General features: G+C 38.3%; 1 protein-coding gene across 1 annotated transcript; it reads left to right on the top strand.

Moving 5' to 3' along the window:
• ATP6V1C1 (ATPase H+ transporting V1 subunit C1) lies at nucleotides 1–24,669 on the top strand. Its single transcript, XM_050891622.1, is given in 14 exon segments — nucleotides 1–57; nucleotides 5,239–5,421; nucleotides 7,891–7,958; nucleotides 9,046–9,101; nucleotides 9,104–9,130; nucleotides 10,714–10,808; nucleotides 16,470–16,561; nucleotides 17,657–17,755; nucleotides 19,114–19,182; nucleotides 20,574–20,666; nucleotides 20,753–20,846; nucleotides 21,373–21,470; nucleotides 22,664–22,790; nucleotides 23,984–24,669. Coding segments are annotated over 13 exon segments (1,146 nt in total). The 5' UTR covers nucleotides 1–57; nucleotides 5,239–5,289; the 3' UTR covers nucleotides 24,080–24,669.
• Nucleotides 24,670–25,046: the final 377 nt, after the last annotated feature.

The following is a 25,046-nucleotide window of genomic DNA, read 5'->3' as shown; positions in this document are numbered from 1 at the left end:
GCGGGTGTGCGGGCGGCGCGCGGCTGCGGCTGCCGGCGGGGGATGGAGCAGTGACGGGTAAACGCCGTTGGGAGCCGCCGCCGGCGGGGCCCGGGCCCGGGCCGCGGAGGGGGGGAAGGAGGGGGGCCTGGGCCGGGCCGCCGCGCGCCCCGAGCGGCTGGCGCAGCGCTCCGGCCTCCCCCGGCGGCGGGCCGCGCTGGGCCTGGCGTGATGGGCAGCGCTGGCCGGGCCCGGCCCGGCTCGGCCCGGCGGTACCGCCGAGGCCCGCCCGCCGCCGCGTCTTTCAGGGGCTCTGACAGGCCTCGGCGTCGCTCCGGGGTTTGCCGGGCGTCGGGGCTGCCCTGCCGCCGCTCTGCCGGGCTCCCGCGCCGGGAGTGAGGTAGCCGCTGTGGGGTTCTTATCTTGGGGAGGGTGAAGTGGAAGCGCGGTCCTGGGAGCCTGCGCTGGTGGCTGCAGGGGCGGCTGCTGCCTGCCCGGGTGACGGGAACTGTCATCTAATCCCTGTGATCCAGATCAGCGGCTCTGGGGAGAGTAAAGCCAGCTCCCTCCGCCCCGTGTGCCAGCCCCAGACTGCCTCTGCACAAGGCATGTGAACTCTCCGTTGTGAAATCTTCCTGGGCGTAGCTCTGGCTTCCTCATTGTGGCCGCTTGTGTTTATGAAATGTGGAGGCAGTGAAGGCCAAACGCCGAGGGCCAGAAGTGATTTCTGAGAGCGAGCTTGAAGGAATAACATCTTGGGGACTTAGTGCTGGATATTGGGAGTCTTCTAAGTCACGTTAGTAAATTGAGCTTTCTTGTTGAGCTAAACAGCAAAGAAGAAAAAATTGTCCCCTCCTCTTAGCCCTGTTGTTTTTGAAAAAATGTAATGCAAAGTGTCTTAGCTGAGATTCTGTTTTGACATCACTATGTTTTTCCAGGTACAGCACTGAAACAGCTGTTTAGTGGTTTTATTGCTTAGATTATAGTATACCGCATGAAAGATTTTTCTTTGGAAATCCATTTTTCCTAATAACATAGAAATTAAGCAGTGTAAATTATGGGTAGTAATGCAAAATACATTATAAATAATAGATAAAATTTATTTCGGGCATTAGAGTAGTTGGGATTCAAAAACAGGTACTCGAGAGGAAAGCTTCAAGGGATGACATATTTCAAGCATTTTATAGATGAGTTCCGCTTATTTGACTAGCAGAACATCTTGGCAATGTGTTTATGTTACTTAAATCTCTTTGTAACAGCACATGGAAGACTGTTACACTTCAAAGTTATGTTGCGGGTATGCTTATGAGAGTGTCAAGGGAAACTATGGGATGCTGCCCAGCTGTTGAATCTAAAATGAGAAAAGTGTGTTCTAGTGAATTTCTAGTATTAAGCACTTATAAATGAGAACTTGTGTTCTTCGTGAGTACTGAACAAGGTAAAGATGGGTCAAAGCACTGCTGGTCTTGCAAGGTTAAATATTTTTTTTTTGTAGATATGAATGGTTTGGTTGTTCAGTATTAAAATAGTAATGTCATGAGCTGTGGAATCGTAAGTGTCAAGGTAGCTAGCTCAGTGCTGTATATAAAGTTGGAATTCCAGAACGTGTTCCTGGAAGTCCTGAACTTTGGTTCAGCGTGATCTATAGAGATATTCTTGTATAAAATTTGTTTCTCATTTTCCTGACTTTTTTTTTTTTCAGTTGTATAGCAAACACTTTTTGCTGAAGTTGGCCAGAAAATGCTTACAATGGCATCTGTTGTAGACAATTCCATTTATGTATGCGGATATCCATTTATGAATATTTCTTCTCTTAAAAGCATGCATCAGAAACAATTGAAATAGCAAAAATAGCTAACAGTCATTAGGTGAAACTATGTTATGACAAATTCTACTCAATAGTACATTACAAAAAAGTGCTGGTCATAGAGGTACACAGTGTAAACAACAGTTCACTTGTCCATTCTTATTGCTTATTCTAGGTTTTATTTGAACACTTGGTATTTCCTGCTTTATTCTGTGGTCCTTCTCTTTAAATTTCATGGCTTTCATTTTACAGTGGTTCAGTATGTATTTTTTGGCTGACTAGCATTTGTTTCTGGTTTTCTTACCATTCTGTAGCACTTCTCCTTTCTTCACTTCTTGTTTGTTATTCCCCATAGTTCTGATTTCAAACTCCATCCCCCCTCACATAAAACAAACATACAAACAAACATTTAAAACTCTTCTACCAAGCTTTTTTACCTTGGATGTATTTGACAGTACCTCCATTGAGTAGGGACCTGAAATGGGGAATCATCTTACTTCCCATGGCTATTAGAAATGGAACAGAGCTTCAGGAAAACCAACCACACAGACAAAAATGGTGAGGGAGGAAGGGAAGAGAAGTCCACTAGCTTAATGATTCCTGGGAGCTACAACTGTTCCACCTGTGCCTCTTCACTTTGAGCAGTAGAAAAAGACCCTGGTTATTCAGTTGAACAGTCCTTTTTTGCCTCTGATATTAAGGAATCATGAAGTGCTCTAGTTCATTGGGTTCTAAGCATGAAAAAAGATTTGCTGCAAGTCTGTCAGGTGTTTGTAACTTCAGGCTTGTTTATGGTAGACTTGTAGTCATCATATGAAGTCTGAACAGTCGGTCTTTGAAAACTAACTTTAAAAGACTAGAAAACTTTACTTATTGAAAGCAATTATTCTTTGCAATGGGTCTACTAAAGATTTCCGCCCCCTGCCCCCCGGAAAAGATGTTTAGATTTTTAATGGTGAGCTGATTATCCCAATCTGTAATGCAGGGAATGAGACTGTGTCATTGTAAACATGTAACTGTTTCCTTAGATGATATAATCTCTGGAAACTTTATACGTATTCTTTAGGGGCTATTTATGTTTTAGTGGAAAACATGAGACTGCAATGTTCCATCTGTCTTACTGATTAGGGTTCTGGATTTCTTTTATGGCTCTTCTGTCTTTTACTTGGATATTTGCATGCTGCTGCTGCCACCACCTAAACTAGTTTGTTTATCCAGCATTTATTCCAAAGCCTCTTCTAGTCCCAGTCTAGTCAAATCCAAACAAAAACCAATTTAAAGCTTAAACAGTTTGAGTGTGTGTGTCAGCTGTAGTGGTGTCTCCCTGTGTGGATGAAGTTTACTGTAAACTTGGCCATGTCTTTTATAGGGCCAGAGTTCAGTGAAGTGTAGGAAGACATCATGTGCAAATGGATTCACCGAGTTTGGCATGTGTTAAGAAGATAATGCGTCAAAGTAGTCTGAATAAGAGGAAATTTTGTCTCGTTCCAAATCGTTGATAATTAGTAGACCTCCCGTGGAGGCCCATTATGTGAGATAAGCCAGTTGGTGCTTCCCTAAAGAAAGAAGACCTGTAATGTGGTGATGACTGATGCTTTAATTTTTCATGATACCTCCCGATACCAAAATCATCAGTACGGTATGACCAAGGATTGTTACAGTATGCATTTTTGAGCATGGGGGGCCATTGGCACAGGTTTCACCCCCCTCTCTGATTCTGTTCTCGCAGACTTTCCTCCAACAGTCGAGGCCACAGCGTGAGGGAGGAAGTAGACCCAGTCTTTTCACCTGTCCTTGTCAGAGATAGGACCCCTTTTCTCACCCATACTATTTCCAGAAGCAAAGAACTCCTTATCCCTTCTCCTTCCAGCCTGGTTTGGCAACTTGTTAGGAGAGAAGAGAGAGTAGTGCCAGTGAGGAGAGCACAGATAACTTCCAGGTCCTTGACTTTCTACTGTTGAGTAGAACCAACTGTGCAGGTACGTGGCCCCAGCACAGGAGAGTGCTCAGAACTGGGCTGGGTCAGGCTGGACGAGCTTGTGTGGAGTGGGACATGTGTCTGGTCTTGTAAATATTCTGATTTCTCAAATATCTGTACCTGTCTTGGTATTGTCTGTATTTAGGATTATAGCACTGCTGTGCTACTAACTGGTAATGCAGTCTCAGTCATCATGGAGCGTGTGATATCAAAAGTCTCGATAACTGGATGTCATCGTCTTTTGTTATAAACAAGGCCTCTTAATTGAAGGAGGATGGCTGTTATGTCAGTCACAAGATGTGCTTCATGATATTAATTTACCGGTTGGTAAACCTTTTTCAGCTTTAGGCTTCCTGAGTAGCTGAACAAAAGAATCGGCTAACAGGCCTTTCTTTAGCTCATCTCTAACTTCAACACCCTTGATAACTTGTTGACCCTAGAACAATTACACAGATGAAGGACCTATGTGTGTTGTTTTGGGCAAGGTTTGCTACTGTGTGTTAATTCTTACAAATACAATATTTGATTCTCTCTCTCAAAAAAACCTGAGTGCTGTAGTCTGTGCTCATTATGAAATGTTAGTCTACTCTTTCAAAGCTGCTGCAGAAGACATTGCAAATATCAAAATTTGACATTTGGATTCTGTCAAGGTACGCTTTGATTTTGTTCTTCAGTCCCTTGTTAAAAAAATCCAGTAACTTTCAACCAGCTTGTTCTGTTTCTTAGTGACAGAAGAACTTACATACTTTAACTTCTTGAGCTCGTTTGCAACGTAGCTCAAAATAATTTGTATTTAGTACCGATACTCTCTTGACTAATGCCAGTATGTGTAACATTATTGAAGGTCTGCAATGACAATGGAGATACCAAGACTAGAAAGTGACCTCCTTTTTGTTGAAATTTTTAGCTGCCAGGAGAACCTTCTTTGCTTGAAATAATAAACTAAAATTTATCACATTTAAATATTTTTTCGGCATTTGCTCACTTTAAAACACTGTCCTAATCTGAAAAGTGATTGGAAAAGCTATAGCGTCAGAGTTGAAATGTGTTTTGTTTTGTTTTTTTTCTCTTCTGTATTCAGAAAAAGTTGTCTGTTGTACAGATGCTGGAAAATATATACAGCTGTGAAAATATGATTTGGGTCTTGTTTTATTGGATTTATTTTCAGTTAGATTGTTTGCTTATAATCTTTTGTGGAATTGCAGTTGAAAGAGGCTAATGGTGCAAACTCAGCCCACTTTAGCTTGCAGGATGGGCAGTTTAAAAAGACTTTCCAACTGTGCAAATGTGATTTGGAAGATAGGAAAAAATGAATTTGGAACCATGTGATGCTGTTGGTAAAATCTCTTACAGTGGCTGGAACTCCACTTTAGTAACATGAAATGAGATGTTTTTCTTCAGGCAAAGCTTTGAATCCTGAACTAATGGCAGATATTCTTTCTCCTCCCGCCCCGCCTCGCTTCCCTTCTGCTAGCATCTTGCCTCTATCTTCAGAAGCAGAAAGCGTCAAGATAAAGACACCAAAATGACCGAGTTTTGGCTGATCTCTGCTCCTGGGGAAAAAACCTGTCAACAGACATGGGAGAAACTACATGCAGCAACTACAAAAAATAACAATCTTTCTACTAATTCAAAGTTCAATATTCCGGACTTGAAGGTATGTAAGCTTCATTTCATGTCCTAAGAAGTATGTTTGGTTTGCATCGTCTTTGTTTCTTTAGACTAAAACTGTAGACGGGGAATACTTGCAGACTTTTTAGAGAGAACAGCTGACTTCTTTTGATGATTATGTGTGGATCTAAAATATAATTTAGACGACAATTATCTTTTTTTCTGAAATTCTAAGTTAAAAATTCTTCACTCTGTAAGTTTTAAAGGTTCAGCAAGCTGCGTTCTTTCAGCTAATACAGCAGTTTTTCCAGGGATAGTAGTCTTGACCTCATACTGCTAGCAGTTAGCTGGAGAAGAAAATTAGAAGAAAAATATGATCTGAGTATTCAGATGATACAATTTCCTTTGATAGTTTTCTGTTTTGTTTTATTTCTGAATTGTCTGCTTCTCGTTTTCTGGCTGAGATGCAGTGAAAAGGCTCGATTTAAAATACAGGGGTTGATCAAACAGCTGCTGCCTTTTCTCTGTCCGGAAGTAACATTCTTCTGATAGAGTAGAGGTTGTCTCCGGTGTGAGCATTCCAGTGTGACCTGCCCATGTGTGTTATAGAAAATGGGAAGAAAACTGTTTGAACTATTACTGTGAGAAGTGAAGAGCAACAAAACCTGAAAGCAGTTTCTCTTGGTTAAATACAATTATCAGGGTATGGAGAAGTTAGGAGCCAGTGTATTCATTAGGAAAAGATCTGTCCTGACACACGAATGTTTCTTGGACAAGAATTGTGATCTCAGTTTAACTGAGTGAAAGCTCATCAAAGCATATTGAAATGAAGAGGAAAAAATGCCACCAATCTCTGTCTACAGAATGGATCAAGTTCAGGTGGTGTGATGCCTTGTTCCCGTCTCTGCTAAGGAACGGGCCCAGGGCACACAGTACTTCAGTGTGTCTTTTAAGAGGATCTTCCAACTGCCATGACTTACATTCACATTTAGTCTGTCCTGAGTTATTTCAAGAGATATACTAGCAGAGGTAAGAAGAGGGACTACAACAAATGTCTGTTTCCTCGTAGGAGATCCTTGGACATGAGTCAGGATGCCTTTCAAGCTGTAGGGTGCCTACAGCATTTAGAAAAGTTATCACTGAAAACTGATGTGGCCCACTAGGGTTATAAACAATTGGTTTTTTCTACTCTACTTCCTAAAAGGGGCAGAAGCTGAGTATACTTTATATACAATGGGAAATAGTCTGGCTTCTGTGCACCTGGTAAAACTGTTTAAGGAGTGAGATCCTTTAGTTAAAACCCATTGAAACAGTAATTTAGTCTCCATTGAACAGCAGCCTTATTGCTTAAAGACTTAATTGTCCTGTGGCTTCTAGTCAAAACATTAGCTTCTTTATTCTGCATGTAGCTCAGAAGAAGGTGGGGCATGGAAAGCGATTTGATTGTGGTGTTACTTAAGTAATTGTGCTCCTTTCTGCTTCAAGGCTAAAGAGAACAGGAATCATGTGAGGTTGAGTGGTCAAATATATAGAACAAAGATGCTAGGCTAAAAATAATGTTAATAGCATCTTGACTAGACAGAAGATTCACTTATGCCTAATAATATTTCAGCAAGATATATAAACTGGTAGCTAAAATATTAAAGATAAGAAGAGTCGTGTTTTTGGAGGTATCTCCTACTTTCATTGAACAGAATGAACAAATATGTGAGTACTTCAAGAGAGAACCAAAGAAACACTGATATTATATGACCTATTTAAAAATAATCACCCTTTGGCTGTTTAACTTGAGCATAGCTATACTGTTTTTACACTTTTTGATGTCTTAGACCCATTTGAGACTTGTTTTTGAAAGAGCTAAACAGAATATTTTACTGTGCTGTAATTTTCATGTTTGAATTGTACAGAGTCTGAAATGGTAAGTGTCGTCCTGGCCCCAGAAAGGTATATGTGTTGCTCTAGATTATTACATGAAATTAGGGGAGAAAGTGTTTTCTGGAGGAGAAGGGAAGAAAGATTGAAAGCTTGTAGACAAGCTAGATATTCCATTAGTCCAGATGCAAAAAGTCCAGACTCTCGTTGGTCTGACTGATGCAGTACTCCTGTATCTTCAAAGTTTTCAGTGTTCTGGTTGCCTCCAGCACTGTGTTACCTGATTACAGAAATTTCAGATTTGAGCTAAAGTAGTAAATCAAATGCTGAAGCAAATGACTTAGGGGAAATGTAGCCAATTCATAATGTAAAAGTTGTTTTAACATGTTTTGGATGGCTGGAATGCAGGACTGAAACTGTGCACCAAACTAGAGTTAGACCTGATACAGTGGTGCTTTAGGGGTATCTTGAGCAAATGAAACTGTGTGACTTTATTAAATCAACAAGTCTGAAATCTTAGAGTACAGTATTTTATGTAGTTCTGCAAAGCTACCTGTTCAGGAGATTTAGCTTTTATTGTTATTTGGTTTTATGTTTCTATGTTTATATATAATTGCTAATGCATTTTGATCTTTCCTTCTAGGTTGGCACACTGGATATTTTGGTTGGTTTGTCAGATGAGCTGGCTAAACTGGATGCGTTTGTGGAGGGGTAACAGTTTATTTTTACTAGCATGCGAAATATTGGAGTAATGATGTGATGGTTTGCTGAGTCCTAATAATACACACGTTATTTCCAGCTTTTTTTGTTTCATAGTGATCCTCTGCAGGCAGTCAGCAAGCTAAGATTTCAGAAAGCTAAGCTGCTGTTTTTCCTAGTATCTGTACTTGAAAAAAAAAGTATCTGAACTTCTTGTGGAATAGTGGGACATTATGCATTGATGAAGGATGATTCTCCCTATAGTAGTGCTGTGTGCTGCCGGGTCCTGGACAAATGTTAAGAATTGAGCCTGACAGCTGCAAGAAGTGATGATGAAATGGAGTAAAAACTGTTCTTTTAGCAAGTTAGAGTACTATTTACAGACTTTGAGAAGGTAACCACATTGTTTCCTAATCCACAGAGATAATTAAACAGCATTAATATTAAAATGCAAAACCTATTCATTTTGAAGAAACTAATAGTCCTTTGAAAGTGATTTTGAGCAAATGTAACAAAATTTCATATAACCAGAACTTGTGGAGCCATCTTCTGTTTCAAGGAGAGAAGTGTTAAGTAGTTGTTTTTAATAGAAGAGGAAACTATTTGGCATGGCACATGTGAGTAATATTAAACATAGCTTTTCTAGTGAGGAAGGCAAGTCTTGAGTGTCAGATCTCATGAGAGCTTAGGGCTGGGGTTTCTCCATAGCTCTTCAGTTATCTTTGGTGTTTCATTGTCATGGTTGCCATGTGTTTAACTTGGATTATTGATGATTTCTACCTCACTATCTATTTTTAGAAAGGGGTTAGGAATTTGAAAGTACCACAGACTTCAAAAAAAGATTGGAATATGGTGAGATTACACCTGAGGTCAACCTCTGTTACATGGAGGTGAGGGAAGTAGCCTTACCTTGTTGAGAACTGATGAGTAGCAACACTAGAGAAGGATTTAAATAAAGTTCTGGCATGTATTTGAGAAGTTGGTCTCCTTCAGATACTGAGTCCAGTTTGTGCTCTTGGAAAGCTTGTATGTAAAGCAATCAACTCTTCCTTTTTTGATCTAATCTCTTTTGATCCAATCTTTATCTTTCATTTTTCAGTGTTGTAAAGAAAGTGGCCCAGTATATGGCTGATGTTCTAGAAGACAGTAAAGATAAGTTCAGGAGAATCTTCTGGCTAATGGAGGTAAAGTGTTAACCATGATGTGTGCATCCTAAAAGTGTAGGAGGGAAGGCGATGATCCGGAAGCATACTGAATGTTGCTTCTCTGTATGACATTCTGAAAGCCTAGTTTAGACATGGAAGTACTTTTTTCCATGAGTCACATGCCTGAAACAAATTATAGGATCCAGAATGGCAAGAAATTAGATCTACGTGTTAAATACTCACTCACAGAAGCCTTTTGATCCTTTAGGGCTGTATTTTGTCATTACTGGTCTCTGATGGAACATAAAAATTACTGTTACTGATCACTGTAAACGTTCTTTGTATTAGTCTGTCACCTGAATAGGTATGATTTTATGCTGGAATACTCAGTGGTTCCCAAATTGTAATAGAATGTCTTTATAAAACTAGTTGTCTCATGGAAATATTTGTCCATTTTATTATAGTAAAGAGTTGCACTGGTGTCCTGGTTTCGGCTGGGATAGAGTTAATTTTCTTCTTAGTAGCTGGTACAGTGCTGTGTTTCGGGTTTAGTGCATGATGTTGATAACATGCTGATGTTTTAGTTGTTGCTAAGTAGTACTTATCCTAAGCCAAGGATTTTTCAGTTTCCCGTGCTCTGCCAGCAGGCAGGTGTACAAGAAGCTGGGAGGGAGCATAGCCAGGACAGCTGACCTGAACTAGCCAAAGGGGTATTCCATACCGTAGAAAGTTGTGCTCAGTATGTAAACAGGGGGGAGTGGGCCAGGAGGGGCAGATTGCTGCTGGGGCATTGGTCAGCGGGTGGTGAGCAATTGTATTGTGCATCACTTGTCTTTTCTTGGGTTTTATTTCTATCTTTTTTTTCTTTTGTTATATTCCTTTTCATTACTATTATTATTATTATATTTTTATTATTGTTGTTAGTATTTTATTTTACTTTAGTTATTAAACTGCTCTTATCTCAACCCATAAGTTTTACCTTCTTTCCCGATCCTCCTCTCCATCCCACTGGGAGGGGGGAGGGGGAAGCGGCTGTGTGGTGCTTAGCTGCTGGCTGGGGTTAAACCACAACAACTGGTCTCTAAATCAACATTTTGTTTCCAAAGCCATTACATAAAATTTAACACAGCTTGTATTGATGCAAGGGAGGCTAATATGAGTGGATTGACATGAAGACAAGTGCAGCGGTCCTAATTAACACAGTTATTCTTAGATAAGGGTTTGGAGTAGTCTCTCTCATAGATAGCTTTACAAAACTGTTGCTTCTGGTGAGCCACATAATCTTTGCCTTCTTTTTTTCTGTCGTGACCCTCCCTTCTCCCACCCATTTTTCACACAAAGCAAAAAATAGTTGATCTTGTCTGTACTTCTCCAGCCATCATTGACTTAGTAATAAATATCATTTAGGATCTACAGAGGTGGAGAAACCAATATCTGAAGGCAGAGGTCACGGATAACTTACAACTTGATTGTTTATTTTCAGATTTCTTAAGCAATGGGGTCCACACATGTGAAGGTCCACAGACAGTTTGTTACAGTACTGTTACAGCAATCCTACATGGAATAGAATACATCAGTCTTTTTATTGTCTATATTAACAAAGTTCTTCTTTATAATTTTAGTTGACTTGGTCACCTATATAACAAGGTTCCAGTGGGATATGGCCAAATATCCAATCAAGCAATCGTTGAAGAATATTTCAGAAATTATTGCAAAGGTAAGGTAATTTGGTTTTTAAAGCTTTCCTACTTGAACTTGAGATATTTATGCACAAAACTTGGTACTCAAAGCTATTTGTCTATTTTTGTTAGCTTCATGTAACTTTGATAACAGTAGTAGTGAACCTGGTAGCAGTGTCTGTGTTTTAGTAACCAAAGAAGTATATTAGGATGGGAATAGGATTTGGAGAGTGCTCCCTGAAGGCCATCATGCTGTCTTTGCTGATTTTTGTTTCCTAAGATCACTGAGTTAACAAATAAATAGCTAGCAAATGATGTCACTTACATTTAGATTTTGCTGTACTGGCATGACATTTGTCTGCTGTCCTCAAACTTTGTGGGCTATTAGCAGTGAACCAGGGAACTTATGTACCTTCTGAAAGCTGTGGCCCTCAGTTGTGAGGGGAAAAATAAGCCTTCAATGTTAGATGTAAGGAAAGCTCATTTGAGTGTTGTCATGGGTTTTCCCCCCGTCTTTACCTTGGTAAAGTTTTTCGCACTTTGGGGATTTCATTTGGTTTGTGCTTGCTGTGAGCATAGGTAGGGTCCTCAGCAGTGACTTACTGAATTCAAACAGTGAAAGAGTTCTCTGTAAGCTACCCTTGCTTTAATATCTTCCCAGCTTTTTCAGGTTTTTTTCTTTTCTGTTTTCTGTAGTCTGCAAACTGGCTCTTGGAATTATCTGTGTCAATAAAATACATAGCCTGGAAAAAAGACGCAGCTGCTCTGGGTACCTATAGAGATAGTCTTTGGTGTTGGATATGTAGGAACTCTAATTGGGGTGGGGATGGGGGTCAGTGCTGGGAGACTCATGCTTTGCTATAACTGCAGATTCTCCAGATACTAGTTTCTTTCCTGAAACTATTAGTTTAAAATTTTTGCAGAGATTACAAAATCTTAATATATGGTACATAGGTGACTGAGAATGCAACTAACACTTTCATTTTGATATTTTCTTTGGGGCTATCACTGCATCTTGAATTTACTTCACAAATTACAATCAGTAACTATTCCTGGAGAACATCTGCAGTGTGGAGTTTTGCTGGAGGAAGACTGACTGTCTTATGACTCTTAAGATTTGCACATCAAAAATATCCCACAGATATAAAATAATAGTCTTAATATCTGACACTACTTAAGTACATAAGCTTTTACTTCAGAAGAAAGTATCAGAGTGAAGCATTCAGCTGTTTACAGCAGCTACTTGGCAGGTATAGGCATGAAGTTTAAGTTGGGAGAACAGGAACTTGGTGGGGAAAGAGAGATAGAGAGAACCTAAGAAGACAGGGTGAAGTGGTTTCTACAAGTCTTATCAAGGAAGTGGTTCCTGAAAAAGTTCCTTTCCTTTGGTTTGGCCTTAGAATAGGAGTGAAAGTTACTGAATTAAAAAGGAAAAAAGCTGTGTTTTGTCTCATATTTGGAACTTACCTGTTGCCATACTATAGAACTTGTTTTTGTAGCAATTAAGTTTGTTGAAAAAGCAACAAAGAACATGAAGGGATATGCCCTTTATTGAAATATTATCAAGGATTCAGTGCATGTTATGCTGCGTCCTGGAGTTTGCTAGCTGAATCATTTGCTTGCAGCAAAGTTGCACTCCAGAACCTGAACTTCAAATGAAATAACTGGCTTACATTCTTCATCTAATTTAGGGACCTCATTGAGTTATTAGACTGGATACTAAATGCAGAGAAACAGGTCTGCTGGAGTTCAGCCTGAATCATCCTGTTGAGGGTTTCCATTTCTCTGCATGTTTAGCTGTACCTGTCTTCTATAGGGACAGCTTCAGGGACACATATGTAATAAATCTAATTTCAAACAGTTTACAAAATGTTTTCAATTGTGAGCCACAGATGTGTGTCCATAAAGTGGAGAAGAGAAGGAAGATGACTGAAATTGCCTTATGTTCTTGTAGAAGTGACACCTAGGAGATAATGTCACAGGACTTAAAGCAGTTTTGTCCCAAGGCAAAGAGAGGCCTGACATAGTTAAAATCTTCACTTTGGCATGTGATTAACATGAAGGTATAGGAAAATTGATAGAGGTGCATTAATTAAAATCTGTGAAGCCTCTTGACATGTTGATGTTAAAATAATTTGAAAAGCTTGTCAAATCATGAGATACTACTTTTCCTGTATGCTTTTATATCCTCCTCACTCACTATAGCAGCAGATTCTGATGTCTGCCAAAATGAGTGTAATGGCAACTGCAGTGGGGAGTTTGTCAGTTGAGGAAAAATTATAGCAGTGTTGGAAACATTTAAAATAGAAGGAAATCTACTGAAACTATCCATCACGTTTTTTCAGCTTTTAACTTTCAGAAGTATTGTAAACCCCAGTGTCAATACTGAAGACTTTGAAGATAGTATCTGTGCCATGTGAGAGCTGTCACTTAATCTAGTCATTCTTTATGTTTGAAATTACAGTCATAGACTGTTATGCAAGGAGACAACCTCGATAGCCTTAGTGCCCTAGTCCAACGTTTTCAGCAACCCAGGTATCTACTGAAATACAACAGCTCAGTTGTATAGATACAAGAAGACACTCGGGTATTGCCAATGACTATGTAAGTGGTTTAAATATCTGGGTTTTGCTGTGTGTAAAAATAGACCCACTATGTGTCCTGGTTTCGGCTGGGACAGAGTTAACTCTCTTCTTAGTAGCTGGTACAGTGCTGTGTTTCGGATTTAGTGTGAGAATAATGTTGATAACACTCTGATGTTTTAGTTGTTGCTAAGTAGCGCTTATCTTAAGCCAAGGACTTTTCAGTCTCCCATGCTCTGCCAGCAAGCAGGTGTGCAAGAAGCTGGGAGGGAGCAGAGCCGGGGCAGCTGACCCGAACTAGCCAAAGGGGTATTCCATACCATGGAACGTCATGCCCAGTATATAAACAGGGGGGAGTTGGCCGGGAGGCGCGGATCGTGGCTCGGGAACTAACTGGGCATCGGTCAGCGGGTGGTGAGCAACTGCCTTGTGCATCACTGGTTTTTTTTCCTTTCGCCCTGCCTTCCTTTTTTTGTTGTATTCCTTTTCTTTACTATTATTATTATATTTCATTATTACTGTTGTTAGTATTATATTTTCCTTTAGTTATTAAACTGTTCTTATCTCAACCCACAAGTTTTACTTTTTTTTTCCTTTCCTCCTCCTCACCCCACTGGGAGGGGGAGGGGGAAACGGCTGCGTGGTGCTGAGTTGCTGACTGGGGTTAAACCACAACACTATGTTAGACTGATACTTTCTTTAGCAATATCATGAGTCTGCCTCATTTTGCAATGACATTTATGAGTTATCCACCAATTCTACTACCAAAAGGAAGTTTGTATTGTCGCTTCATTTGGCAGTTTTACACAAATATATTTTCAAGAGCTCTGCTGTGACATTGAGGTTTGCAGTTCTGCTTTCTCTAACATTTTAATAGGAAGCAAAGCTGATTCTTGTTTACAGTAAACTGCAGTCAGTGCAGCGGTAACAGGCTTTTGTCTAAGCAGTCATCTTTTAAAGGGTACTGACTTTACAAATGAAAGCAATTAGAGTATTGGCAATTAGGAAACCGTGAATGGAACTGGTTTGTAAAGGCAGTGTTTGGTATCAATGGTTTTTGCTTTTTTTGCTTTTTTGTCATTAAACAATGCATAGTTAGACTGTTGTTGAAAGTTTTGATCCTTGGAAAAGGTGGAGGGGAAGGTTGTCGGTCTGGGAAAAAGTCCAGATGCACAAAGGTACTAGCTTAATAGCTTCTGATTAATTTTTTCCCCTAAAGCTGTCTTCTAGCTGTACAAAAAAAAAAAAAAATAGTGCCATTTTGTGTAGTATAAAAAAGTTTTCATGAAGATGTGTGCTCTGTGACACCTGCTGAAATGTTCCACATGCTTTGCTAAAGGTTACATCAAAGAATTTAAATAACCTTAAATACTCATCTGTTTAAAAAGTAAGTCGTCTCATTTTCAGAATATTTTGCCTAAAGCATTGCTGTATTTGTAAAGGTGCAAGCCGTTAACATGTTGCCAAATGAAACTGCCGGAATGTTCAGGCTTTTAATGACTTCTTCCTGCTACAGACAAGTGAACTTTTGTGTTACCATAAACAAGGTCACTATATAACTAAGTGACGTTGCTTTTAAGAAATTTATTTTGTGGAAATAAAATCAAATCTGAATCCCCAAGCTGAAGTGTTGTATGCAAACAAAATGTTTTGTCAACAGTCTAAGCCCAAATAAAGGGAGAGTCCCTTGACTGTGTTCAGATACTTGTCCCTGGGAATTTTTATATGCTTGTACCTACATACCATAGCGAGGAAGCAGTGAAGGAGGGAGGAGGCAGCATTCCGATGCCAGACCAATACTGTACCACGTTCTTTCAGTTATCCAACTGTTAAAATATATTGATTTTAAAATAATTCCTTGTATAGGGTACACACTGGTAGGAGTATGATTGGATGTTGAAGACCTACTAATTGCTTAATTTGTTTTGTGTTCTTCCACTTGCTGCCAAGTTACCTAGCTGGGAATGAATAGTTGTTGGTGATCATTCTAATTAATCCTGGAGGATGGATTTGAGAAAGGTGGCTTACTTGAGCAGCGATGGCAAGCTGAATGTGGGAGTCTGAGCAGTAAAATAGTTGGAATTCTGATATGAAAGTTTGAAAGATGATTGAAGGCTGCCAGTGACATTAAACATAGAATGCTGCCTCTACTTGATTCAACAGATATATTTATTTTCTGAAATAAATTGGATTCAAGTCTGAAATACTGTTTATCTGTCTACCCTGGAACTGGCCCTGTGCAACTTCAGACATTCCAAAATACATAAGTTTTTACTAAATGAAGGAAGTCTCTAAACCAGATTTTTCTTTATAGTTGTAAGCCACTGCCAATGTAAAACAGTAGCATAAAAGATGACTTTGTGAAGGGAGATGGTGATATAATTTATTGTATTTTCCTTTGCAAACATACAGAATAGGAAATGGCTCTGTTTGGGGGGGAAAAAAGACATAATTGTGATAATATTTAGAACTGTAAATAGTAACAACCATTTGGAATCAGGCAGATGATGCATTTAGTTGATATTCTGTCTTTGAGTGACCAAGGCTGTTCATCTTAAGGAATGGTGCAAATTGCAGTAGGCGAAGACGGTGCAACAGAGTCTCCTCTTAAGTTTTAGATGATGCAAAGCATTAATGCTTTGGGTTACTTAATTCTTGATTTGCTCCTCATAAAACTGTACCATCGTTCTGGTCGCTGAAATGCTAATGAGGGAAAAGTATAATGAAAAGTGAGGTAACAGCTGGAGGAAATGGTACCCAGTGTTCACAAGTGTACTTGTATCACAGTAGGAAGGTAAACTTCAAACTCCTGTCAGCTGAGACGGAGGGTGGTAGCCTCAAGGTGATGGAGTAATGATCAACTGGATGCAGTAGCATGTCCAGTTGTTACCAGAAGAGGATGTTTAACTTTTATTATTGGCTGATTTTCCTTTAAAGGAATTCTAACTTAGTTTTCTGAGCTTTGAGTGAAGTTTGTCAAGCACTAGAGAAATAAACATTTTAACTTGTGTATTTTTCATTAAGTTCTTGTTGGCAGATCTAAGCTTTGAAATTGAGAAATCATTCAAAAACTATTCTAGTTCTTGAGACACTGTTCCTTTTCTTTTTATCTTTAAGGGAGTAAACCAGATTGACAATGATCTGAAAGCAAGAGCCTCAGCATACAATAATCTGAAAGGGAACCTTCAGAATTTGGAAAGAAAGAATGCGTAAGTCACATTGTTTTTTGCTAATGTAGCACAGGGAAGTTATTTAACCATGAAAACTTAGTGACATGTGAAGAGGTACAGGCCCTAAGCTTAATGTATTTTTGAAGTGTTTATCAATCTTGAATAGCAGCTGTCATAAAAGAACATTTATTACCAGCTGACTTGCTGGTAATAGCTCACTTGATTGATAAGCAATTAAGAAAAACACAAAAGCATGTACAAATAGTATAAATTGCTGGAGCTTTTGAGAGAAGCTTGCTGTTAAAGTGGTGTGTAACAGTGCTACTTAGGTGTCTGTCTAAACAAGGAAGTCTTTCCCTTCACTCCCATTTATGCTTTAAGCATGTCAATATTACTGAGTTTCTTCCCTCAAAATTAACCAGCAGAGACACAGCTGTTGCATACATGCAGATAACAAATTAAACAAGGACTGCATGCTGTCTCGTCATGTACATGTGATGATTATCTAAATATAGTTGAGGTACAGTAGTTCTGTGCAAATAAGGTTGATTAATTTGACCCAACCCTACCATTACAGTTAATGGTACAAGCCTGCTGGCTGATTCAGAACCATGGGTCATACTAATCATAGCCGTTTTATGAGTGAGCCTTAAGTTCCATCTTCAGCCATGGTCATTTGTCAGCTAAGCCCCATTAAATCTGTGTATGTTCTTAGCCTTCTGTGAATATGAGGCAATATGCCGCTTTAAATTTTTAGTGAAGTTCTGTATGTAGGTCTGTACTAGGTTAGTTGTAACTCTGAGGCTCCATATACTAGACTTCACAATTAATGGTTTTAATGGTTCTTGTGTTTTTAAATCACTTCAAAAAAGAGAACTTTGCTTCTTAAGTGTGTGAGGTATTTGGAATATGGAAATGATGCACAACAGTGGAGCTACTGGTAAAAACTTTCAGTGACTTTAGACAGTAAGATATAAAATGCATATAGGGACATTTTGTTTGCTCTGCTAATAGTGAAAGCTTAGGTAAAATATATTTTTGAAAGTGTTATACTATCAAGCACTGGAAACTGTTGTCCAGACGAATTCAATTCTTAAACATGTATTTACTCTGACTGTCTTTGTTTCTCTGCAGGGGAAGCTTGCTAACCAGAAGTCTCGCTGATATTGTAAAGAAAGAGGACTTTGTACTCGATTCAGAATATTTGGTCACGTTATTAGTGATTGTACCAAAGTAAGTTTATTGTTTGTCCTAAGAGCAGAATAAAACAAGAAATTTAAATCAAATAATAGATCCCACAACCCTATAATACTCTAAGAAAGGACATCTGAATTTGTTTGGGGTTTTCCTGGATGAACTAACACAAACTTATGGATGCCTAGTAGAGGCAAATGAGCCTGTGTACCTGTATTCCATTGTTCACAAGAACTCTTCATAAGGAATGCTGAGTGCTCATGAATTTCTTTAAGAAACTGGATATTAGACTTACGTCTCTTATCTAATATTAGCTATGGCTAGTCATGTTGCAGAAGGTATCCTTATGAAAATAGTAAGTACTGAATAAAAACATGACTTGTTTTACATTAGAAGGTTTAATGATTGAATTATCCTGGTTAGGACTATGGTGGCTTTCGCCACTTAGTGAGCGAAGTGAACTCTTTACTTCTTTACTCTGCACTTTTTCAGATTGCCAGAACGCTGCTTTTTTACGTATCTGAGTCTCTACCAATGGAACACTGCTTATGTCATGTCAAAGGAACAGGTTGTTCCTGTCTGAAATGTTTAAACAACAAAAACCCCACCTTTTCCCCTGGCCAAGGAAATTGATGATACAGATGTCCTTAAGACTCTTGTAAAATGAGAAAATGACACTAGACTGTCTTTCTGGAGCTGGGAACAAAGAGAGCTTCCAACTTGTAAAGATAGCCAGTAGGCTGATTATCGCATGAAGCAGTAGTCTCTGTCACATGTAAAACTCTGGTGAAGGCAAAACAGTTTTGCAATGGCTTTAGCAGAAGACAGGTGGTTAGTATCCCTCGACTGTTATTTTTCTTTTACCTTTGACTTGTTTTTGGTGTTGAAAGGCTGGAACCTCTTCACCACCAACTACAGAAAGGCAGGGCTTCCAAAATTCTCAGTGGTCCTTCAGGCAAGTGCAGGACTCTGGGGAACCCATTTGTAATTGTGGAAAAAATATTCCTATTAGTAACTCAGAAGAGCAGAGTTACATAAGGAGTTTCTGATAAACCTTGACAGTTAAGTCCATTTGGTCCCCTAAGATCTGTACTCAATGATGACTAATTTAATTTCATAGTTCTTTGATTTCAAAAATTTTACACTTGTAAACTTATATGAAGACTGAAGATAAAATATGTTACTTTTGCTATCATTATAGTTTATTTAGCAATAATCTTAAAAACAGCATGAGGAGGACTGTCCCTGATGTCTTGTGTATTTCTGACAACCTACACCTGGGTTGGAAGATGTGATGATTAAATGTTTTTAACATTTTTTTGGAAAAACTTGATCCATTAAACTAAGATTTCTTACTACACTACTGAAAGTCTAACCATAGCCTATGTATTCTCTAGGTTAAATTATAATGACTGGGTTAAGCAGTATGAAACACTAGCAGAGATGGTTGTACCACGTTCCAGCAAGTAAGTTGTTAAATGCTAAATCTCATATTTGCATGTGCTGTATTTTATAAGTGTTCTTTATCTGTAGTGACTTTGAATTTTAAAGATTGGTTGAAAACTTGTCAAAATGCCTAGCTTTATAGCTTTATCCAATCAAGCGTGATTATGTTGTAGTTGAGGAAAAATTCAAAGGGTCTCTAACTCTAGGGTTAACAAAATTATCAAACTAATTTATGTGGGAAGAGTAAAAGAATTGAAAAGTTAATCTAGTTCAGGTCAGGCACATTCAGCTTCAAGCTAGCGCATGGCAGGGTTTAGCAACAAATGCTAGCTGCTAGCCAGTAAGCTTTATGCCTGTATTCAGAGGACTTGAAACAAGTTTCATATACTCTTTGAAAGCTGCTAAAGAATTAAGAACTGGAAGTATAGATGGTTTTCTTGTGTGCAACAAAAAGTAACTTGTCTCTTTCGGGCTAACAAAGGTCCTCAGTACCAAGCTGGTGCTTGGTGTCTGTGATGGGCAAGGCTGAGGCCAGGATTTGATAATACTGTTGAGCCACTTTAGCAATCTTGTAACCACATTGAAAATAAAGTCAACATGGAGCACAAAGTATTGCTGTGTTGTTAATTTTAACTGACTGAGGTTTTGCTCAGGCAGATCTGATATTACCAGCTCTATGCCAGTTATAAAATTTGAACTTGCTCTGGCTAACTTCACATTTGAGTGGGATCAGCTTAAGCCTAGTGGGAGATCTGCTAATTATTCTTATTTAATTACTGGGAAACTGTGATCTAGGGATAGCTTAAGAAGAGGTGACTTATTAAACTGTTGGATAATGCTTGTATTGAAGACAGTATGACACTGAGGACCAGTCTAAATCTCTTCAAGCTTTTTTCCTTAGGTGGAGTCTCAAGCAGTATTTTCTTGAACTATAAAATAGTAAATCTTGGGGTCATCTTTACAGCCTAAGAAACATTTTTTCTTACCAACCTGTGTCTTCTTAATTTGTGTCCTTTTCTATTTTAAATCCATTTCCTGTTTCTTTAAAACACACATTTCTAAGAATTCTGTAGTCCAAACTTTTCAGTATTAAACCAGCTTTAGTTCCTTTTTCTGTAAAATAATTTTAACTTGAACAAATATCCAGACATGTATGAAGTGTTTGAGTGGTGAAGTCTCTGAATGTGAAATGGAAACTGCCATCCTTTACGAAGGGAAGTAATAAGAGCAGTTGCTAAAGTTTCAGTTACTTTCTGTATAAGGTGTTTAACTTGGGAACTAATCCTATGTGATTAACTACATTCATGTTCTTGCTTAGTAGCGATAAAGTACAACTTAAGCTACTGTATACCAGATCTGTGGTGACTTAAACCTTATTAATTCTGACACTTTTTTTTTTTTTCCTGTGTAGTGTACTCTTTGAGGATCAAGATAGTTACCTTTGTAACGTCACCTTGTTCAGGAAGGCAGTGGATGACTTCAAGCATAAAGCCAGAGAATATAAGTAAGGCTTTTTTTGTGTCTTCTGTCCCTCATGCTTTGAAGGATCTCTAGATAGCCACTTTTGATTTTATTCCCTTCCAAATGCAGATTTATGGTCCGTGACTTCCAGTATAATGAAGAAGAGATGAAAGCGGATAAAGAAGAAATGAATAGACTGTCAACTGACAAGAAGAAACAGTTTGTAAGTCTGTATAAACTAGTCATTATCGAAACATGAGACATCTAAGACTTGTTATTGCTACATAACAATTTCATGAACTTGTGATTCTGAGAAAGCATTGCAAGAATGATATGATGTAGTCAGCCTGCCGCCCAGCTAATCTGCTCAGGGATAATTGAGTTTCCTGTAGCACAAATGCTCCTCGCTGTGTTGAACCAAGTGCTGATATTACAGCTGACAATATACGAAGTTTGAAAATGGACAAGTATTTGAATGCAATAATCAGATATTAATAAAATGGTCCTTAATATAGTTAGCCCACAGCAGCTGAGATGGTGTGCTGAAGAGACAATGGCAGTCTCATTAAATTTCTCTTTACTTAGTATTGAAACACCCTTGAGCCATTATGTCTGTAGCGAACTCTGCCTTTAAGTTGTCTTTGTTATCATGGTACAGATATTGAGTATCTGCTCAAACATGCTTAATGGGCTGAATCTTTTTCTGAAGTTTGAATAACATAATTCTTTTTTCCTCTTCTGTATCACAGGGTCCTCTGGTTCGGTGGCTGAAAGTTAATTTCAGTGAAGCTTTCATTGCATGGATTCATGTGAAAGCACTACGAGTTTTTGTTGAATCTGTTTTAAGGTAATGAGGCAGACCTGAATAGTGCTTTTTCTTCTTAGACTTTGTAAGAATTTACATCTAGGTTGGGTTTACCAAACTGAGGTGTGGGAATGCCACTTCTCCGGGAAGGAGGAAACAAGAAGTAGGGCAGTAGGAATAGTTGATAGCAATAGCTCTTGTTGCCAGTTGTGGCATATTTGAAGTAGATAACTATGTATCTTGCCCCTTGGATAGTCTTTCCACCAGTGCTTTAGGAATTACAGGTATGCTGTAAGTTGCAGCAAGGCATTTTTGCTGATTCTTAGCTTGCTTTATGAGCTGCTTGTAAAAAGAGCTTACTATATCTTCTATTTAAGTGGGAAATGTGAATAGTTCAGAATAAAAAGTATTCAAGCTTTGAGTAATATAGCTTGACATCTTAAAATGTATGCTTTTTCTTTAAAACATGCCTTTCTGAGGATTTTGTAGTCTAAACTTTTCAGTATTAAACTGTTCAATATTCTAACTATAAAATTTCTCTGCTTTTTTCTTCATACCTATCCAGAAGTATAGTTACTAAGTTGACTTAAGAACAGCTGTAGTTGTTCTGCAGAGGGAAGAACCTGGATTTTTTTAGAGTTGAAAGGACTTCTGCCTTAGTCAGAAAACAGAAAGGGTTTTTTTAGCCTCTTTGATAAGTTATCATAAAGGAGACAACCAGAGGAGAAAAAGAAAAAAAATCACATTAAATTGCGTTCTAGTCTGTTTCATAGCTGCTACAGGCTTATTTTGAAGACAAACTTGAGTAAGGAAGAAAGCTGAACTTGATTTGGATATTGGCAAATGTTTCCACATGCCTAGAAAGGAGGATTGAGTAGAGACTAGATTCTCCACCTAGTGGCATAAGCAAAGTCTTGCAAGTAAACTAATTGGAATGTTCAAAACTTAGTCTGAGACTTCAGGTAACTTTGAGAATTGTGCTAAGTACTGAAGGATTTAAAATGATTTTAAAAGCGTTTAGACTTCTGTTTTGTTATTTTAAACTTGAAAAAAGAAGTTCTACTTTATTGATGCCTTATGAATTGTAGAAACAGAATGGTCTTGCAAAAATGAAAATGAGCAGAATTTCCTGTTCAGCAATAGGATTCTTTCTCAAAAGAAAATAAAATTCTGCTTTGGAAGATAAAAGAAGGCTTATTTCAGCATTTTCATAGTTTTCTGCTTGACTTCCTCAGGTATGGTTTGCCAGTTAACTTCCAGGCAATGCTGCTTCAGCCTAATAAGAAAACAATGAAGAAACTGAGGGAGGTTTTGTATGACTTATACAAACACCTTGACAGCAGTGCGGCAGCTATCATTGACGTAAGTATTTTTGTAACTGCTACTCCCCTTCAATATTAGGTTTAGTCTATTTAGAAAAAGTCTATTGGCTTTATTAAAAAGTTATACCTCCATATTCTCCATCGTTCTCTCACAGTGCAGAAAATTATGTCTCCTTATAAAAATGCCACTTCTGTTTTCATTTTTGCAAAGCAGATGGTATTTGAAGTTGCAACCAATGCATTTGACGAGCTGCCCGGTATAAAAGTCTCATGTAATTTCTTCTTACTGCATTCTTTCATACTACTGATGCAAAGATATCTTATAGACTGCATACATATTCATATCCTCAAAGAATTCAAACAAAGTCAACTTTGATCTGAAACTACGCTTAAGGAACTTCAACACATTTCATATCTTTTTTGAGCCCAGAATGAATACATAAATTGTCCACAGTCTATGGTAACAGTGGCCTTAATGCTGAAACAACTTTTTTTTTGGTTGCATTGCTGTCTTTGTTTTTAAGTTAACATAGTTGTCCTTCTCTGCTGAAGGAGGCTGAATTGATGTCAAGATGGAGTCATCCTTTCCATCTGTAGAGGTCTCATTTTCATGTTTAAAACTGGTTTGCTGGGAGGCTTATTCTACTAATTTGTTTTGTATTGAAAAGTAGTGCTTTTCATAGTTAAAGATTAGCTAAAGGTAGACCACACAATGAGTTCAGCTGAATTTGAAAAGATTAAAAATAATCTTTCTTAATGTTATATTTAATGTAATGTTTTTCCAAAGTATTTTCAGGCCTTTTTGAGGAAAGGGGATATGAGACAATTAAGGTGAAACTTAAAGATGCTGAACTTTGTGTAACTTCCTGGATCACTCAGCACCCTATTAACATTCTTTTCATAAACTCTCTGTGTTTAGAAGTAGTAAAACATAATTGCAGTACTTTTCCTTTCATTTAGTGGCGGTGTGCTTACTATAGCAACAGATGTGAATTATTGATACAAAACTACTTAGATTTTGAAAAAGCACTTGTATTTCATTTTGAAAAATACTGTTATTCATTTGTCAAAGTTCTAACTTTGTCTGTTGCTTAAACAGTCACTTGAATGTGAAAAGTTAAGCTTGAAGTCTTGCCTGGCCTATTTGCTTCTAAAACTTACGAATGTTTCATCTACTTCTGAATGGGAGTCTGAACTGTAAGAGTATAACTGGTTTCAAAACTTTGTTTGCAGGCAACTATGGATATTCCAGGCTTAAACCTCAGCCAGCAGGAGTACTACCCATACGTGTACTACAAGATCGATTGTAATTTGCTGGAATTCAAGTAAAAGTTCCCTAACATGACAATCTTCTCAGTGTTGGTGTAAACAAACAGAAGTGAGGTTGAAGTACAGTAATACTTTTACCACTCTACTAATCATATGCTTGCTTCTTATGTTAGGTGAATTTAACACACAGTGGTCCATCTCTAGACATTTGCTTTTTAAAGAACAGTGTAGGTAACCTGCTTTTAATCAATTATGTCTGTAAATGTATATTGAGAGAATTGAAGTATTTATAAACAGAGTGATTTATTTAAGGAAAAGCTCATTCCTCTTTCATATGGTGGTCTGTGTTAATTCCATTTACCATTGTTTATAAAAAAAAAAAAAACTTGTTTACAGAAGAATAGTGTAAATGTTCATGGCCATTTTGTTCATTTGATTTAGTAGATACAATTGTGTTAATGTTATTGAACTGTGATGTAAAGTATGTAAAATTGGTATGAAATTGTGCTTTCTGAATGGTTTAAAATTACAATCGAAGCACTGTAAACACAGGAAAAAATAAATGTACCTGTGCAAATGTGTCACTTCCTGGTACCACATATAACTGTAGATACCTGTGTCTAAACTGAAGCAATGTATTAAGTCTTAAAACCAATGCTGCATCCTGCATGCAGTGGTACAGAAATGCAATTGACTTCAGCACAGATACTTTCAAGAGATGCAGGAATTTCTTTTGCTTTGTGCACCAATGCTGAAGTATGTTGTTTGGCCACCAAACCTGTGTATGAATGTTTTTCATGTTTATATCTTTGTGACTCTAAAGAAAAGATATGAGATGATTATTGGGAAGATGGGAGTAACCTGGGATGCTAACAAAAATTAGAGAAGATTAAGTCTATCCCAGCCGAAACCAAGACAGGCTGACAGGCACTGCATGAACTTCAGCAAAGAGAATTGCAAAGTCCAGCGCTTGGAGAGGAGTAACCTGTATGCACCAGTACAGGCTGCGGGCTGACTAGCCAGGAAG

The sequence above is a fragment of the Gymnogyps californianus genome, chromosome 2 (genome assembly GCF_018139145.2).
Source record: "Gymnogyps californianus isolate 813 chromosome 2, ASM1813914v2, whole genome shotgun sequence".
Lineage (NCBI taxonomy): Eukaryota > Metazoa > Chordata > Aves > Accipitriformes > Cathartidae > Gymnogyps > Gymnogyps californianus.
Note: the sequence above shows the minus strand (reverse complement) of the source record. Positions and strands in the feature narration are given on the sequence as shown.